Source organism: Acanthopagrus latus, chromosome 20, assembly GCF_904848185.1.
Source record: "Acanthopagrus latus isolate v.2019 chromosome 20, fAcaLat1.1, whole genome shotgun sequence".
In the NCBI taxonomy this organism is placed as follows: Eukaryota; Metazoa; Chordata; class Actinopteri; order Spariformes; family Sparidae; genus Acanthopagrus; species Acanthopagrus latus.
This window is the reverse complement of record NC_051058.1, coordinates 11375537-11395496: the sequence shown is the minus strand read 5'-3', so window position 1 is coordinate 11395496 and position 19960 is coordinate 11375537. Positions and strand designations below refer to the sequence as shown.

At 41.0% G+C, this 19960-nt stretch overlaps 2 protein-coding genes and 1 long non-coding RNA gene across 4 annotated transcripts; 1 reads left to right on the top strand and 2 right to left on the bottom strand.

The window, feature by feature from the left end:
• The first annotated feature begins 400 nt into the window (after positions 1-400).
• On the top strand, positions 401-11417 carry mmp25b (matrix metallopeptidase 25b). Its single transcript, XM_037082243.1, has 11 exons — positions 401-520; positions 624-719; positions 2879-3011; positions 3120-3264; positions 4984-5288; positions 5480-5659; positions 6665-6749; positions 7023-7105; positions 7283-7435; positions 8104-8397; positions 9464-11417. The coding sequence occupies exons 2-11, from the start codon at positions 636-638 to the stop codon at positions 9724-9726; spliced, it is 1725 nt and encodes a 574-aa protein (XP_036938138.1). The 5' UTR covers positions 401-520; positions 624-635; the 3' UTR covers positions 9727-11417.
• Positions 7871-10053, bottom strand: LOC119010261. The gene is made up of 3 exons (XR_005071942.1): positions 9940-10053; positions 8250-8386; positions 7871-8163 (listed from the first exon to the last, which is right to left on the bottom strand). It is a non-coding gene; the product is annotated as an uncharacterized LOC119010261 (long non-coding RNA).
• Positions 11418-12908: 1491 nt separating the features above from the next.
• On the bottom strand, positions 12909-16085 carry LOC119010445 (carbonic anhydrase 4-like). Of its 2 annotated transcripts, none has more exons than XM_037082597.1 (9): positions 15944-16085; positions 15482-15557; positions 15316-15342; positions 15059-15229; positions 14693-14838; positions 14511-14606; positions 14306-14375; positions 14059-14222; positions 12909-13975 (listed from the first exon to the last, which is right to left on the bottom strand). In XM_037082597.1, the coding sequence occupies exons 2-9, from the start codon at positions 15555-15557 to the stop codon at positions 13796-13798; spliced, it is 930 nt and encodes a 309-aa protein (XP_036938492.1). In that variant the 5' UTR covers positions 15944-16085; the 3' UTR covers positions 12909-13795. The 2 variants fall into 2 exon arrangements, with proteins under 2 accessions (XP_036938492.1, XP_036938491.1); XM_037082596.1 differs by having other exon boundaries at positions 15860-16018.
• Between the last annotated feature and the right edge of the window lie 3875 nt (positions 16086-19960).

The window sequence follows — 19960 nt, the reverse complement described above, 5'->3', positions numbered from 1 at the left end:
GTAATAAGCTTTTATTAATAACGTACCATTTATAATAACAGATGTTTTGTGGTCAAACTTTTAAACATGATAAATATATGTTAAACTTGTAGCTGAACAAATCAGATATTGAATAAATAAATAAAATATTGCATACGTTTAAATGAGTAAATACAAGTTTTTAACAAAATGCTAAAAAAAAAAAAGCATTTTGTTAAAAACTTGTATTTACTCATTTATTTATGCATGTCATTAAACCGCTATTGAAATGTTTATATGTTTAGTTTCAGCTGTTAAAACAAACCTTTTTTTTTATGAAAGCATGTCAGGAGGTTGGTTTAATGTTTAATTTACTTCAATTCAGGAAAGGGATCAGCCGTGCACGCTCTCACAGCTGTGTGTCGCGCGCATCACGGGAGAATAAGAAGGAAGTCAATGAGCGGCTGTCTTCACTGATACTGAGGAGAGAGGCAGGCTGTTGACTAATCGATCAGCACCGCCTAGTCCCAAAAGAATTGAAGCTACCAGAGGAGATACAACGGTGAGCTTAGTTTGAGATGCTGCTGCGGTCAGCAGCGAGAAAATGTCCCATGTTTGCTCCAGATGTGAAGTGCTGTGATGATAACGGGGCGCTTCTGTTGCAGTGACCGTCTGGGATGGAGTTGGGTCTCCCGGTGTTGATGCTTTTGACCTTATCGGGAAGCACATCTGGACAGTCTGACCAGTACAGCAGAGCAGTGGTGAGTGCTGAAGAGAGGAATCACGTCCTCTTAATTCAACTCTGAGAAGTGTGAATGTGTGTGTGTCGCCACCATGCTTTCGTTATTGATAAATCATGTAATGTGAGACCGAGTGTTGTCTTTCAATCACTGATTTTCCTTTAAAAAGAAAGGCACTTTCTTGAGCAGAAAATCACAGGCTCGTTTTGCTCAGTCTCAGTTTGGATGGGCAAGTGAAAGGTCACTTTGTTGATTATATATTTGACTTTAGGCGTTTTCAATCCCGGCCAAGTCAGTTTAGGAACTCATATTTACACATCCGGTGAGAGTGATATATTTTTAAGGAAAAATGACCCTGCATTCTTGCGTGCATGCATTTGTTGTGCCCAAATGGGACCACTGGTGGGCCTCTCTTTGCATCAGGCACTCACAGACTATTTCGCTAATTTATATGAGCAGGAAATCTTATTGGGCTACAAGACGTAGCGAAAAGAGTCTGATGCACATGAGGCAGTGATCAGATGAGGCCAATAAAATTATAAAGAAAAGGGCGTCAAATCCATATTTGTTTTGAGCATTCAGACATTTTTTTAAAATTTATTTATTAACTTATTTATTGAGAAAACGAGTTTAATGAGGGAAAATGTCGACCCTCCATTGAGGCATTTAAGGAAGTTCAATTTTCAGTCATGAACAAATATTTCAAATCATGAAACGCGTGGGAAGCTTTTCATTTACAGTTGACTCACGCACACTTCCTCAAAAAAGAATAAATTGTTGCTCAATTTCGCACAACTTCACAATAAAGGATGTGTCTGGGGAAATTATCTCACTTCTTCTACCTTAAATGTCGACATTGTGTACGATACTGCTGATGTCTGTCAGAGTGTGGTGAAACATGGGGTCATGACATAATACAGCCAGCCTTCCTCCAAATGTTATCAATTTGATGAAACCTTGCAAAACTTTTTTTTTCTCAAGGATTGAGGTGTGTGTTTAAAACCGACAGAAAGACTGTTAGCTGCTAACGTCTGAGACAACACCTTTTCCTCTGCGACCACAACAGAAAGATGGAGGAAGCGAGAGTTTCAAAATCTTGTTTAAGGAACAGCTTTGGCTTCTCTCTGACAGAGATACACGTCAACAGGAGCCATACCAAGCCAAGTTTATTACCTTATTTCACTTTCAGCTCATTCTCCATTCAGTTGTTCTGATTAGAGCCCCTGGCATGCAAATTGCCAAACCAACACTGCCTTTATCCCATCAAGCAACACGCTCAACAAGGACAGGGTCATATAATATTAATGAGGGGAAAAAAGGCTGACACACTGCATTGTGAGGAACATGCTGGATCTGATTTATGGTAGTAGTGGAGCCATGGATCGAATGGCCTCCATGATGTCAGCGCTTGCCCAGAATCTTTGAGTCGTCTCATGTAAGAGTTGGATTTCAGTGATAGCCTCAACAGTGCCAGCAGAATAAACGTAAGTGATGTTTGTCTATGCAAGCCATGGATGTGTTAAAAGTTCTTTGCTTTGCATTTTTTTAGGTTAAATTTTATCTTACATTAGGAAACAACTGAGTTTTGGGTTAAAGCTTGAGTTGTGAGTCTTATTCCAAACTCGTCAAAAACTGACTCTTTGGGATGGCGGCTGACCCGTCTTACAACCCAAAGTGTCAGTTTTTGACAATTTGGGAAACCCAGAGTGTCATTATATGAGTAGATTGGGATAAGACTCAAAAATGGACTTTTCTTACAAATAGCAGATTTATACCTGTTTTGGTTGCCATGAACACGACTGAAGGTCTTGTGGAAAACACCCAGTTTTGTCCCAACAAACACTGGCGGAGGTTTCATTGAAATGACCCTGTTTTCTCACCACAAACACAGCTAGACATGTATCAAGTTCTCCTTAAAAAATATCCAGTACCCCTTTTCCTTGATTTGCCCCAATTTGAAACATCATTTCCAAAAAAGGTTACAGACATGTCATGTGAACACGTTTTGTTGCAATGTCACTATGTTAAGTCGCATGTGACACATACAAGTGTGACTGTATCAGTGGTTGGCAGAACCGTTAGCTACCAGCATTGTATCCAGATGACTGGCTTGATGTTGTTGATTCACATATGTTTGGAGCGCTTTGTTGTTCACTGCGGTTTCCTTGTCTTCTGTGCAGGATTGGTTGAGCAGGTATGGCTACCTTCCTCCTGCTGACCCACGCACGAGTAAACTGCAGACCAAAGATGGACTTGAGAAAGCCATCCGTGTCATGCAGAGATTCGGTGGCGTCCAGGAGACCGGCGTGCTCGGTAACAACCAGAAACTATATCTTAGATTTCACAAGCCCGGGAGTCACATGAGGTCTCTTCCTGTAATCTTTTGTTGATTGCACACTATGTGATGTTCTTCTCTTTCAGACCAGGAAACCCTAAAACTCATGTCCACACCGCGATGCTCTCTGCCGGATATTGTTGGGAGTGAGGACATGCTGAGGAGGAGGAGGAGGAGGAAAAGATATGCCCTGTCAGGCCTTAAGTGGCATAAGACAGACCTCACATGGAGGTACAGTATGTTTCCTGTCATGTTACATTGTGGCTTTATCTCTTGCCTGTATGAATCATAGCCATATATGTCATGTTTGTTTTTTTGGGGAACTGCGTCATTTGTTCCTCAATCACAAAAGCTTTTTTTTCACAAAGATATTTTTTTCTGTCTGCGTGCATTTTAACTGGAAATCTGTCTTTGAATCCAGCATCTTAACAAATATTTACACATGCTTAAACAAATTGTTTGGATTTATTGCTTCCACCACTGTAATGTCTTTGTTTATCGGGAAATTTGTACCTTGCAAAATCTGTGGAGGAATTAGAAAGGTAAATTAATGATTGCTGTTACGGCCCCAAACTGAACACAACCAAAGACTCGAACAAAAAGAGGCCAGTAACATATAAAGGACGCCGACTCAACACAGTCAAGATTAAATGTTCTTTATTTAACAAAAGAAAAAGGGCAAGAGTTCCTGGCCAAACTGAAAAAAAGAGAGAGGAGACCCCAGACCAGCCATGACCGTCGCATCTGGGGAATCCTCCCAACTAAAGCTGCCTAATCAATACTAAACCTACTTAAAGAAAGAAAACAAAAGATACGAAAAACAGGACTACCAGGAACTCAAACCCAAATTAAAACAACAAAGCCCTGGCACTCTAACAGGCCAGGGAACTAAACCCAAATCAACCACAAAGTAGAAACAAAACAGCAAAAGACTGTGGAGCCAGCGCAGCCTCCCTCCTCCTGCAACACACCTGTAATCAGAGAGAGAGAGAAAGAGAGAGAGAGAGAGAAAAAGACGCCCTGATACTGCCTCCTTTTACCTGCTCAGGTGATTGCCCACACCTGAGCTCAGGAAGGCAGAGCAGGGCGGAGACAGGGGACACACACACACACAGGGCACTAACCTGGCCACACGTAACAATTGCATACAAATTATTGGGCAAAGTTGATCATGATGTACAATGGACAGAAAATACCTTAAGAAAATTAATCTCATATAGAAGAGTAAATCAAAGTAAGACTGTTGTTTTTCTATATTTTTACTATTTTTACTATTTTCCATTTCTAAACTAACATTAGCTACTGTTGCTCTATGTTAGAGAGAGTCGTAGAGAGTCACCGAGACGAGGCACGCGACAACATGCATAAAGTCCCAATATTTAAGTCCTTCACAAACAAATCCACAGTCGAGCAGCACTAAACAACATCAATCACACATAGGCTTGTATTGGCAACCAGTGAAATTGGGAAGGTCTCATTTTTCACATCATGTTACTATCTGCTCACAAATGGCTATTTAAAAAGTAATTAATACATATAAAATGCTACATGTAGTTACACACAGCCAATTTTAACTTCAGGTCAAGGAGGAAACAATTGGAAAATTCTTGAAAAACGAAATATTCCAACTGTCCTCATCACAAAAACGAGCATTGATTTTGACTGTTAGATCAGTCAGTGCAAGAGAAAGTCTGACAAAGTAGTGTAAGGAGCAAAAAAGATCGTATAGACTGCTTTTTTGCGCCCACTGTCAGCAGTGAGTTATTTTAACTTACTAATGTGGTCAAGGTACATATGTGAAACCATAGCTTACAGGAAGTCACATACTGTGGCTATTTTAGGCCAACCCACACTTATTTCCCAAACTGTGAGTGTAGGTGACTGCAACAGTCGTGTTCTGGGAACTGTGATGTACAAATCTTGAAATCTAAAATCTATTCCTGTCCACAGTGTCCACAGCTACCCATCGACCACCCTCTCCCCCGGAATGGCACCCAATTTGGTGGACAACATCCTGACTCGCGCCTTCAAAGCTTGGAGCGATGCAGCCCCCGTGAACTTCCATCGGCTGTCGACTGACAGCAGGGGGGCGGCGGCCAGAGGGGACATCAGAGTGTCTTTTAACCGCTTTCTTCACGAAGACGGGTACCCTTTTGACGGGCAGGGTGGCACCCTGGCCCACGCCTTTTTCCCCGGCAGGGATGAAGTGGCGGGTGACACACACTTTGATGATGATGAGATCTGGAGCTATGGAGGTATTTACTGATTGAAGTGATGATGTCTGGATACATGATGGATGTGTCTGATGCAAAAACTATAATGACATAGTGATCTGCAGTAATGAATAAAGGAAACAGAGTTCTTTGACTGTCTGCTTATTCAGTGACATTGAACTGTAAATACATGGTTGTTTATGTGATCCAGTAACAGCTTCATGCCTCCTCAGGTGACAGCAGCAGCACAGACTTGTTCACAGTTGCGGTGCATGAGTTTGGCCACGCACTGGGCTTGGGCCATTCATCCACAGATCCGTCCATCATGAGGCCCTACTACCAGGGAGCTGTGGGAGACATTCAGAACTTCAAACTGGAACTGGATGACAGGCTGGCCATCCAACAGCTGTATGGTGAGTAACCAGATGGACTGACAACACTCTATTGTACATATACATCTGTCAAAGTTCATAAAATGTAAAACAGAGTCATGTGTAACTCCTAACCCTTACCCTTTGAGCCTAAGGCCAACATCAGCATGCTAACATGGTCACAGTGGCAAAGCCAACATGCCGTACTTGTGTTAGGCAGGAAATGTTTCCCATGTTCACCATCTTAGTTCAGCCTCCTAGCATGCTAACATGAAATAATTAGCACTTAACACAAACTGCAGCTGAGGCTAATGGGGCTGATATCTTTGGATTAGCACAGTTTGGTCACAAAACAAAGTATTAGATGGATAAAAATTCTAACCCAATGACGGCAAAATAGGGAAACAATTGTCAGAACCACGAATGTCCACGCCAAAATAGCAATCCGTCCAGTGGTGTTGAACTGTTTTGTGTTGACCAAAGGGGTGAACTGACAAGCCATCAGATTGACCAATATTGATATCCTGCACCACTAATATGGCTGAAAGTCTCAGAGGGTTCCTTTTAGGCGTCTAACTCGTCCAGCATTGTCCTCTCACTTGATTTATTGAGGTGTAAACTGGTCCATATAAACGTGAGCATTGGTGGTTTATGGTAGGCTATGGTCTTGTGATATCCCCCTGAAGAAGGAGAATCGGCCTTGAACCAGCAGAAAATGTTAACGATGTTTACCTATAGTTTACATGATGACAGCTTGTTCAATTTTAATTTCAAATTTAAAGTATTTTGAACTATAGCTTAATAAAACTCTCCACAAATAATATAAAATGACAATAAAACCCCAATCATCCATAAAGGACTTCAAAATGTAGGTGTAAAGGTGCACTCACGCATTGCATTTCAGTTTCCTTTTGTTTCCAAAGATAGCGTTTGCATCCTGTTTGTCAACCTCTTTCAGCCGGTGAGAAGAATCTCAGCTGCTTGCACAGTTTTTCATCAGCTTTCACCGCCTCTTCAATGTTGTCTGCTGTCACCATTCTGTCATAGGTGTGAAGGACGAGAGGCCATCAGGTGGGGTTGATCCGGATCTCCCACGCCTGCCCAGTCCACCTCCTCCAAGAGCAACCCAGCCGTGAGTAGAGCCAGAGGAAAGATAAAGAGCTGCTGTATATCCACCTGCATAACATGCACATATCATTTGCATTTACTATGAATATCCTATCCATGCACTCAGTTTAATCTAAGGCAAATGACTGATGATGTGTAATTTAAGACAAGAGGATGCAGATAAAAGCCTTCTGATCGAGCCTCATCCTGACAGGGTTTTGGGCTTGTTGCACCCTCTAGTGAATGTTTAGTCAAATTACATCTAATCAGGAGTCTTGATTAAATTTTTCTGTCCCAGGTCTGAGCCCTTGTTCCCCGAGCGTTGTCAGGGAGGCTTTGATGCAGTGGCAAATATCAGGGGGGAGGTCTTCTTTTTTAAAGGTAAGGGTAAAAATGTCAAATCTCCAAAATCATGTTAAATTGTTCACATGAAAAAAAATATTCAAAATGACCTGGTATTCTAGTGTTATACACAGACTTGGTGATCGCCTTCTCCCTCTATAGTATGCCTGAATATATACACATGTAGGTCATTTTCCACTCTTTTTTCCTGGAAAGGTGAACACTTCTGGAGAACCAAGCGAGATGGGTCTTTGGTGTCCCTCAATCCGGCTCAGATCAAAAACTTCTGGATTGGACTTCCGCCAGGAACGAACAAGATCGACGCCGTGTATGAGAGGAAGAGTGACAGCCGTATCATCTTCTTTATTGGTAAGAGACAAAAGAAAAAAAAATCCTGTGGTTAGGTGTGTCTGTGGCGTATCTAAGGCAAAAGTGAGTAAGCACAGAGGGTGTGCAAAGGGCATTTGAATGTGGTTGCATGTTCTCACGAACATGTTAATGATGATGCTACTTTTGACAAAATGTTTTTTAACGAGGATGAGTAATGTCGAAAGTTTAGCCTAATGAGTAATATCTTCGGGATTAGCTCATGAAGATCTATGAAAAGATGTACTGACCACTTCCTTCACAAGTCGGCTCCTGAGTAGCTATAAACTGGAAATGACTCGTTAATTACTAATTACTACTCTTTTTTGTTCCCTTCCACTTAAATGGACACACAAACAGTGACTAATGCTTAGTACAACTTCTCAGCCTTAGAGGAAACAAGCACAGACAAAATGGACTCCACTGGGCCTTTGTAGGTTATACTGGTTTAACATGTTTGACTTTATTAGGATAGGTCGTTCAGCAAAACATGAATAACACAAAGACCAAAGAACTTCAGCCAAGGCTGGTTACCTCCGATTACCTAACAGCTTTGTAATAAATCATGATGAGCAAAAAAATGTTGCCTCCTGTAACATGAAATACAGACCTCCTAGAACAATGACAGACAACACATTTTAAAATACGCAAACTTTCCTCCATCTGTCCAGGATCTCAATACTGGGTCTTCAAGGACACAGTGGCCATGGCTGGTTACCCTCGGCCCATCTCTGAATGGAACATGAGGAGAAGGAGCGGGGTGATGGTGGACAGGGTGGAGGCAGCCTTCATCTGGGCCCACAACGGCAAGACCTACCTATTCAGCGGTGGGGAGTTTTGGAGGTTTGACGAAAGCCGCAAGGGGGAACAGACAAACATGCAGCCAGAGCCGGGCTACCCACGGGACAACAGTCTCTGGGCAGGAGTGCCAAACCACATGGATGACATCATCAGCTGGGGAGAAGGTAGCATTGTGTAAATATGTTTCAACAGTTTCGCACGCAGGTTCCTCGGAAGGTGTGGGGTGTGTCAAAGCACTGAAAGAGAGCTGATCGTAGTCAAGATAATCTGTCAGTCATCAATCATTTTGTCAGATTTGACTAACAGCATTCCACACAGCCAAACATAAAAAAGAAACAAAATACCAGGTGACCACATTAAATAAATCTCTGGTGACTGTTGGATCAACTTCATCTTGCGTCGCTCTTATTAGCAAAATGACCAAAACATATCCCCCTTGATCTCATTATTATTATTTTATTATGCTATAATTAGCAACCTGTAGGCAATTTAAGGGGAATGATTCTCTTGTTAGCAAAATTACCAAAATGCATCCCCTTGTAAACCTGACATCCCCCTTCTCTGTCCCTTAGTCTGTGACCCTGCTGATGGCTCTAATATATTAGTAGTACTAACTCCATGATGCTGTCCATGGTGCTGAAGTAGCAGAAGGATTGTGTAATCGTGCATTTTTCACTCGGCCAGAAATATTAATTTCATCAGGCCTGTGAGATTAAAGGTGTGCAAGAAGAACCAAAGCGGTGGCAAAGAGGTGATATGTAGTTCAATCCTAACAGTTTACACACTGTTCGTCTTTATTGGAGGCCCATTATGCTTTTAAACTTTCCTTCCTGTCAATGTTTGATTCAGGCTTTTGTGAATTAAAAATGTCTTGAAAGTCTAAAAGGTAAAAGTCCAACAGAAGCTCCTCTGTCCCACAGAAAACACTGCTCCTGAAACGCCTCATCAGTAGTCCTGCCGTTAATTCTGCGACTTTATGACATTGTACTACATCACCATGTCACACATTTGCACAATTTAAGCCTTGAAGCTAGTTTGGCAGATAAAAGGGGAGTAGGTTTAAAGAGACAGGAGCTGAGACAGAGCGATTCGGACAAAGGGGGAATACAGAACTGCAATATGAGAAAGCTGGTGTGTTTTGTGAGCATTAAAGCATGTATAACCTGACCCACTGAGCCATCCCCCCCCTGTTAAAAAATGACAAAATTACTGACTGCTGCTCCTCTTTAGGAGATGCCTACTTCTTCAAGGACAACCTTTACTGGGTGCTAAAGAACGGAGGACTGAACCAAGAAGTCGTCACTCCTAAATCCATCGCCGTAGACTGGCTCAGATGTCCAGCTCCGCCTGCCACACCACCCTACACTCCTGTCGGGCCACGAAACCCAAAGGCGTGCAGCTGTGAGCTAAATGGCTCATCTTCATTCAAAAGAAGCAGCTGGCTCCTCCTGATCTCTGTCTTATTGGCAATCACTGAGTTTATTAGAAAATAGACACCTGCGGTTTGAAATGTGTGGCTGCAGCATGTTTCTGTACTACTTCCGTTTTTTTTTTCCACTCGAGAGTAATGAAGGCTCTTTACATCGTCATACACTCACATTAGATTACAGCCCATTCGCTGGTTTCAAGTTACATGCCAGTGTCATTACAAGCCAAACACCCACCTTATAATTCAACATAAGGATTATGTCCATGTAAATACTTACCTTACAACAAACTGCTGAACCGTGAAAAAAGTAAGTCTTGTGCTCCCTCTCTCCATCCTGGTGTAGGATTTCAGCCCCTCCTGGTTCTAGAGCGTGTATCAGGTTACACACAGTCTGTACAGGGGAATGTATGGAAATCCAATACAGAAATCCAGTGCTCCCTCATAATGAGACCTTACATTAGTAACCAAAGTTTGGACAGCAAACAGGCAACACAAACATACCGAAGTGCAATTTCTTCAATTTCTTTTTTTTTTTTTTTTTTAAAGTCCACAGTTTTATGCGTGTGCACACATACCTGTGTTTACGGTGCAAACAGGAATGGGCTTTGGTTGATCAAACTTGCAGACTGTATTGAGAAGAGGGACAAACAAGAAACATATTTTGTCATGTGGTTTTTTTTGTGTGTTTTTTTTTTTTAGTTCAGAAACGGAAATGGCATCATTGTCGTGCAGCTTCTGAACTCAGACGTGCGTAAGCCAAGATCAGTGACAGAGATATTAATAGCAAAACTTTTTTTTATCTGGCAAGAGTTCAAAGCAGAGTTGAGCAGCAGGTAAGCAGTCCACGTGGCCAAACCAAGCTAGCAAGTAAAACCAGGAACAAGGAAAGATGGCTCATGTATGCAGGGAGGAGATAACGAGGGAACAGGAAACAGTTGTGCCGCTAGATGAGATCAGGTGACTGGAGTGGAGGTGGGAAACAGCAGGTAATTGTTGGTTTGAATTTTTAAACTCGAAACCCACCGCACCTACATTACCCACAACATAGAAAGCCACTGAGTGACATGTACCCATGTATTACAGCAAAAATATGGGGGGAAAAGGAGCAAAAAAATGAGCAATATGATCAAACAGAAACAGTTGTTTCATCTCACACACGTTCAAGCTTTTCATATTTTTAGTTCTTCTTCACTGATTTGCTGTTGTGCAAAAAAATCTTTCCTTTTTTTATTCATTCTGTAAATGTGATCTTGAGGTGGAGCTAAAATCTTAAGATCTAATCCAGTAAATTATTTCATGCTTAAAGTTCCGGGGTATAAGATCAATGTTGTAAAAAGTACCCAAAAGTCATACTTGAGTAACAGTGTTAAAATATTACTTTGGTTCCCGTGACAGTACCTGAGTATAAATCTTATAGCGTCTGATATTTCATGTAGCTCAGTAAAATTATTCATACAATTCCTTGGATGTAATTCTGTAGCTCAAGTGAGTAATGTTCTGTTCAATTTTCATTAGTTTTTTTTTCAATTGCTGTAAAAGTTACTTTACTTTAAATTTGTTCTACTTTGCTTGCAGTCTGCGCGCTTGGGGAGCAACTGAATACATGTAACATAACATAATTGGGATACAAAAAAAGGCATGACCGTTGAAGTTACAGGAAAAAAAGAGGTTGTTATATTACAGATACATTTTGTAAGTGTTTTCTCACAGAATTCACACTTTTGTATCAAAATGAAGTAAAAGTGATTTTGTTGATATTGATGTTCTATTTATTTGCATATGTTTGGTATTTAGGTCATTCAAAGTAATGTAAAATCATCAACTTACATCACAGGCATATCGTGGATTAATGTACCGACCGAGGATGGAAAGTAGAGGTACCTCAAAATCACTTGAGTAAATGGGCTTCTGTAGAAACATGGCGGTGCAGAAGAGGACCTGCTCATGTTGTAGATATCAAACGCACATTCAAAGGACACAAAAACATCCAGGTTGCAGTAAATCTGGGTGCTGTATCCAGACAACTGGACTTGTTCCAGTTTCCAACAGGCGTTTCACCTCTTGTCCACCCTGTTTGGCTGTGTCCTGACAGAGTCGTTGAGGACGTGTGAAACAGAAATAAAAACAGAATGATTTTGAGCTTTAAGTAATTATGCACAATTGAACACAGCTTTAGATATCATATTCCAGTTTTTTGTCTATAGGTCCCACTAAATCCTACACATACATTGGACCTTTAGTCAGTAGGATTTCAGGACTTGTTGATCAATATGTAATGGGGGTTTTTTCTCAAGTTAGGCCAGATGGAGTTTTTATTAAGATATGCTGTGATGTAGCTGCAGGTTTGTATGTTGGAAATCAACGATTTTAAGTATTATATAAATTATCCTGATTAAAATGTCAGCGTTCTTTGTATAAGCTCCCTGTTTGTGTTGTGTCTTTGTCCTTGGCTCAGCTCTCAAATTTCTTTCTATAAAAGTTCAGAAAAGTATCTCTTGATCTCAGCACCTCCTGACTATAGCTGTGCTTTTTATCTCATGGATCTCATGCAGGAATCACATGAAATGATACACTGGACAAAGGCATACATGCCCGTCATTCTCTAGTGACAGTCCTCTACGAGTCACTCTCAGATCAGTATCTTTATTAGGAACACCCACCCCCCAAGGCCATGACGTACTTATGTTGACTCTGTGCTGGAGTCGACTCCTCCTGATTGTTCCTCACTGATGTCTCACAGTTTGGCCCTGGCATCACTCAGGTAACTTGATGTTTACCAGCTCAAACACAAAGTGGAAACTCTACATGAAAGATTGTGCACATTCACTCCAAAGCCCTTCCTCTTTTCTTTGTAACTTGGAATATGAATTAATAACATCTAGTTAAATATTAAATCCTTTGATCAAAGTGCATTCACATTTTTCCATTGAGTATATATTCTGTCACTTAAGTGGCACCAAGTTTGTATGGTTAAAAGCACAATGAGAAGTATCAGTTACAAGGAAGCTAAGTTAAAGGGAGACTTATGTCATAAAATCCACTGACTTTTGAGTATCAAAGGCTTATGTCATCTATTGTTTCATTTAGTATAAAAATGACCTCTCAAAAGCCATGTCTCTAGGGTCTGGCTCTGGTTCAGTAACAATAGAGATTATATTAAATGCTGCAATTCAGTGTTTAAAATAAAAAAATGAATCACAGATTGTTTCTTTTTTTTTCAAGAGTGAAATGACTGAAGAAACAAGATTTGCACCAAATCACTTTAATTTAGAAACATTTAACAAGATCGTGAGGTCACAGTTCTGTTACATGTGCAAGTAGTGCAACACAAGTGGAAACATGTCACACATAGAGCAGAATTCTGATAAATAATGGTGTTCATCTGAAACATCAGTCCTTCATCACACCAACTGAAAAAGCAGCACAGGGTTTTCTCTTCACTTGTGTGCTAATGTGGCCACATGTCATCAGCTCAAGAGTATAAGCATATGAACATTTTATTAAAAATCATATTTTATGACAGCTATTGGTAAAGACTGGCTTCAAAGTCCAGACAGATGCATGCTAACATCAACTAAATACAGTCAAACATTGATCACGACATTGTTGGATCTCCAAACTTACTTCATCTACCCTGTAAACTTGATGTAAGTTCATCCCTTTCTCAAGCACCTGAACGCACCTTTGGCAGCTTCAGACAGGCACAGTTGTGCTTTAATTCTTCACACTACAAGTAAATCCTTATATTTATACAAAGTATGAACATCATATGGAAAAGGCTACAAGCAAATTATAGATGAATTCTTTACAGCTCATCATAACAGTGGAAATGTCATGATGGACAACCACAGAGGAGCAAGGTTGCCATCATTGCTATCAATATATTTAATTTTTAACCTATAACAGTATTAATAAGTGAGCTACACTGGTGAGCAATTAAGTTGCTGTGACCACAAGGCTCAGTTTTGCTCAGATGTTGGAAAAAAAAAAAAAAAAAAAAAGACTTCCTGCTCTTGAGGGCACTTATGATTGGTTTAGTGCATACTTCATGTGCTTGGACGAGGAGATTGTCGGACACATAAAAATGATGGCAAAGGCCGTAGGTTGCTGCGAAGCTTCCGGTTTTTCTGGCTCTAACTTCTCCCAAGAGCCAGGCTCAGGGCCAACAGCCCCAGGGAGTAGCAGGTTTTAGAGGTGGAGCTGGCAGCCTGTGTTGTGACTGGTAGGTTTGGCTGGATGTTTCTGAAGACATTGACCATCACCGGCGATGACGTGGTGTTGGAGATGTGCAGTTTTGTGCTGAACATGTCGATCTGGAGACAAGACACAGAGCCACAGTTAGCTGCATGAAGCACTTTAGACAGTGTTTGTAATGAAGAAGAAGAAGAAAGCTCACCAAGTTTGAGGGAACTTTGATGGCATCCTTGAATACAGTCCAAACCACAGCCTCATTGCAAGAGGGCGTGGTCAAGGAGCCCAGGTAGCGCCAGTATCTCTCGCGATTCACCCCCGTCAGGAGATCATCCAGAGAAAATCCAGGTGTGATTGAAACAGACTGGCCTGAGGGCAGAAATAGGAGCTCTGAGGGGGCTGCAGCTGACACACTTCCTTTCAGAAACCAAGAAGGTATAAGGTCGCTTTACCTGAGAGTGTGATGTTGTCCAGGTAGGAGGTCAAACTCTGCCAGCTTGCAGAAGAAGTGGCATTGTCCGCCTGGAAAAGTACATTTTTTCAGACATTTTTTAAAATCAGGTTTAATGATTTTACTACATATCAGACGAGAGAGTTGACTTTGAAAAACTGCACTTAGGTCTGATGTTTAAATCCAAATAAAAACTTTCCCCTCACCTCAATGAAGAAACCAAGAGCAGCGAGTCCAGTAGAGTTTGCGATACCCAGACTTGTGTCACCATTAAAGGACTCCCTGATGTTCACAATGTGCAACTATGGGCCGAAGTAAAGAAAAATATCTTAATACGAATATACTGATGAAGTTGGAGCTCAATGTGAAAGAGAAGTCTGTGCAGTACCTCCATGGGATAGCGCTTGCCGTCCACAGTGTGCTCAGAGCCGGGGACAGAGGAGCCGTTACCCCAGTGCAAGTGGAACTGCAGGCTTTGGTATGTCTCAGACAGATTTCCTCCTGAAACGCTCACACCGCTCAGGGCGACTTTGACTGGAAGAGGAGGGAGGAAAAATTAACAGGAAGGAGAATTAATGTAAAAAGTGAGCAGGTGAAACTGGATTTACTGGCCAGATGTGGCTTTACTTTAGATAAAAAGATGACAATACATTTTGATCACTTCTGCAAAAGAAAAGATAAATAATAAAATATACGACCTCGGGGCACATGCTTTTAAAAGCTCATTAGAAGGCTGGTGTCACTCATCACTCACTAGTCTTTCCAGTGTTTTCAATCTTCGTCATTGCGGTGGTGCTGTTGAAGTTGTGAAAGGTGAAGGGCCCCAAGACGGAGCTGCCGGTGGCAGCTGATGTGTCAATGTTAATTGGCGACTGTCGGGTGCCATTGCAAAATGGGGCGGCAATGGTGGGCCATTGGGTGTCATCTGTAAAGAGAAGCAAACGTTTATGGAGGCTGAAGAGGGTCAGGGGCTTAATATGTCGTTTAGACAGCAAAGGGGGGAGTACTCACTGCAGGTTGGATCATGGTAACACCAGGCTGGGGGAGAAAAAGAGAATGTATTGACTCACTTACTCAGACGATGGGCAGTATTTATCCAAAGAGGCATTTAAAAAAATTAAAAATAAAAAAAAAAAAAAAAAAAAGGGATGAGGGAAAAAAAGGTTTAAATACCCACCGATATTGACATCAGCGCAGTGGGCGCTGGGTGCGAGGACGCACACAGCAGCAAGTGCAGCAACAAGCCACTTCATCTAAAAACGATAACAGAGGCAAAATTAATAAAAAGCTCACTGAAAAAACAAAAACAAACAAAAAAAACAACACTTGCAATCCTCAAAGGAAAAGGGCACTCCTAGACATGAAAAGAGAGAGAAAAAAAAAAAGAAAAAGAAAAAAAAAGTTTAAAATTGGCGCAACGAGCCAAAAATGTTCCCGATTTTTACGCACAGATTTTTAAATATAATAGTTGACAAATAACAAGAAAACAAATAAATGAGTCAACACTAAGGTAAAAGTTAAAACTAATGGTAAATGGGAAAATGCCACTACTTACTGTGAGGGTGGAAAGAGAAGAGAGCCCGCAGATTCCGCTAAAAGAAAGTCTGTTTGAGGGAAGTGGAGCAGCTGATCCTCTTACCTTGGACACACTCGTACCTGCTCACTGTTGGCTTACGGCATCCTCCTCGCTCTTTTTATTCGAACGACTCCGCCAGCAGCTTCTCTGAGACCGCCTCTCCAAGCATCTGACTGATCAACGTGCCTGCACACCTGCACAAATGTCCTGACGCTGATTAGGAGGGAGATCTTCAGATTGTTTGTTCTCTGGGAGTTTTTTTCCTGTAAGAGTCATTCCAGGAAGCTCCATGACAGGAGACATAAATCTGCCACTGCTGCGAAACGTAGTCTATTGTATAAATGCATTGTTTAATTTATAAATGATATCACATTTTTGGGATACATCTAAACCCTTTTCGCAGGAGTATAAACGTGTTTATCATCTTGGTGTCTTCAAAGTGAAGTTGGGGAGAAAAAAAAAACTTGATTCATCTTTTCTGCTTTGAAACAACTTGTGCCAGTGTGCACCAGGAGGAAATGACATTGCATAAGACTAGGCTCTTAATTAATTGCAGGATTTTTTTTTCCAACAACCCAGAAAACACTTCAGAAACTCAATAAGTTCACATGCCATCCATTGTCCTGATCCATTCTCCCATTGCTAGTGGGTTTTTTAAATTATTATTACTTATTTAAGGCCAACATTCAGTCTCTTTTAGCTCTGTTTTGGGTCTCCACCAACTCCTGAGAGAAATATCTGTCTCCTTAGCCACTACATGTTCTGTCCTACTGCCGTTAGTGTGCAGTGTCATTCTTAAAGCAATTTCACTAAAAGCAGCTGCCTTCTGACCTTAAATTTGAATGAGTTTATGGTTAAATCCCTGCAAAGAGGTCCGTGGTTAAAGGAGCAATATGTAGTTTTAAGAAGAAATTTTAAATTTTTTTTTTAAGATCAAATGACTCATTACTTTAGGGTTAAACAAACTCTCTTTGTTGTCATGACTGAATAAACAAACTGAGCTTAAAGGACAACACAATTTCATGTTGTTTATTTACTGCTGACTGCTTCACTTTGTTTATATGTGGCGGGCCCTTCCCCCTTTGTATAGCTTCGAACAATGCTCTGGGGACCTGAGACCCAGGAGAGCGACTTGTTTATTCAGTTATGGAAAATAAAATGTGTATTATGACTTCACTAATATTGTGAATATTAAAATGTTCTTCAACCACATAGTACTCCTTTAACACTAGCCTAAGAAACATTTTAGTTTATTTACGCCATAAAATACGTAAATCAATACCCCAAGTAGGTTTTTCACTACAGAGGTCATAGACTATATTCTTGGTTGGTCATTTTCTTCTGACATCACATCTCGGAGTTGGAAGCTCAAATGCTGACAGGTGTAAGCAGCTGTTTCATGAACATAGAGAATCTGATCAGCAAGATTTGGAGAGACAATTATGAACATTCAGAGGGACATCGGGCCATGTATCAAGGTATGTGATGAACCAGATACAGCTAACATTAGCATTCAACCACTTCCTCGACATGACTTGCAACAAGAAACACAGCAGCTTCATGTTATCCCAGCATTTGAGCTTCCTTCCCTGTACCCCCATCTAAAGATGGTATATTGGGGACATTAAGCATCATTATACTGAACCCATCTACTCACTCGTTGGTCCTTACAGGTGGAATTCAGTTGAGACTATTCTAACTCGAACTTTAGAACTGGAAGATCGATCAATTTATGGTAAAGAGTGTATAGTATAGTGTTAGAAATGGAGTGGTGTCGTTTGTTTACAGCCTAATATTACCACTAAGTGTGGTATACATTTGTGACAGTTATTTTGCTGAACGTGTAAGTTTCATAAACTTGTGTTTGCCACAGACCTTATTTTCCGCAATGATCCAAATCTCATGAGCTTTCATCAAGGGAACCAGGGCGACAACGACTTCCAGGTTAGCCTGCCAACAATATGTCATCCCTGCAGCCGTCTATAGCATGGTGAGATTGAACCATAACGTTAAAGTTGCAAGTGTGACGGATACAGAATGGACTGAAATTTGATAAAGGGGGAAGTTTCTCTTATGTAACAAAAAAATTCCATCTCTGTTGTTAACATAACATGAACTTTAATTCCTGGTATAGTTCCTGACTATAGTCCTGCAGCTTCATTGTGTCTGTTGCTATTTATAGCTTACATCAGAAGTCTTTGATCCAAACGAGAGGCACAGAGTACTGAATCTGTTCTTCCAAAATTTCATTTAGTTAGTATTTTTTTTACTTTTGTATTCGACTAAACCCCATGTCTGTCTGTACAGCGCTATACTCAACCATCCAGGGTGGAAATCCAGTCACTTGTTAACACTGTGACAGGTGGCCCTGCAGCTCTGTTTCTGTGAGTGATTTAGTTTCAATCTTCACCTCCCTCCAGTCAGAGTGAGCTGTTGGGCCATTGCCTTTATATGACTGGAGTGCCTGGTTACATGGCCATGGGCAAGAACCATGCTCACCTGTAACACCCCACACATAGAGTTCACATGCTCTATGTGTGGGGTTTGACAGTGTGACGTAACAAAAAAATGAAATGGGGTGGGGAGGTTGTGATGGACATCAGGGTGTACAAATCAGGTGACAGTCACAAATTAAGAAAATGATTACATAAACTGACACAGGAACAGAAAGATGGATGCAGAGATAGCTTGTAGAGACAGAGATCTGAGCCAGCTAGAGGAACGTCGATGTCAGCCTTGATGGCACGTTACTTCACTTGATAAGCTGTTTTTCAAAAACCAGTATTACTGGCTGCACAGTTACCTGCTCAAGTGTCATCACTTTTTTCCAACTCCATCAAAGGCCCCAAGATACCAGTCCCTCCCACAGGTAACTTTGTTCTGCCTCAGGAATTCCCCTCAAAACTCAGAGGTGGACTGAGCACTAAGTAGTTTCAAAATAATTAGTTTGTCTAAACTAACCAAACAAGTTTGAAGGGGAAAAAAAGATCAGTGTAATGTGTAGGAGGACCACGAAATATAAAGGTGTGAAAATGGGAAGACAAAATTTGCCAAAAAAAAAAAGTCTAAATGTAAATTAATACAAATATGAAAAAAAAACACAGATATAGAAGACATTTACAAAAACAGACGTATAAGCAAGTCTACAAACATACATTTTGAAAATGTATTCAATGGGGCGATAAGCAAGAGCGATGATTTATTGTCAAGTCTCATTACCAGGTTGGTATATAAGGTATACTTACAACAAAAATCAACCCATGACAGTATGTGTTTTGCACTCCAGTCGTCGATTGTAAGGCAAATTACGTCAGAGAGCACTGGTTCGTCAACCCCCGTCATTCCTGATCAAAGCTGATCTTTCAGGATGAGCCGCAAGAGCAGTCACAGTATTTAAGGAGAGCTAACTCATCTTGTCAGGTGACAGTTAACTAACCAGACTTATGCATTAGACACCCATTATATCTAGAAGCATTCTCTGCATTTCTGGCAGCTAGCCCCCAGGCTTCTTCTTCTTTGCTGGAATTTCCCCAACCTACAATCTTACAAAACGCTGGATTAGTGAGTTCACGTCAGTCCTCAAAGTAGACAAAAAAAAAGATAGTTGCATTGCTAGAATTACTAAGCATAATTTGGCAGATATTTCTTACCAGACAGAATTATGTCATTTTAAAGCACCTGTGTTGTCACATCTTTGGACAGCAGCACAATGTCTTAAAACAGAGGGGCACATGGTTGAGGTTGGCTTGTCATTACTGTGCCCTAGCTGATAGATGCACGTTCTCTCCAGTGTAGATTTCAACATGTTAACTCTCTGTTAATCCGTTAATGGGAGTCCGCCCATACAGCTGGTCCGGATCCTTGATGGCATCTTGATTCACGAAAGAGCCGTCATAGTTCAAGGTAAAGTGAGTAGGAATTAATACGTTCTTTTAGTAAGCCCAAGTTGAGGCCAAGCAAGAGTTGAATAATGCATGATAAAGCATGGGAAGGTATCTTAATAGCTGGGGAAAAATAAAATGGTCTAAAGTTTGGGATATATAGAGTATAATAGGAGCCAAGCTGCATTTCTTGACTACT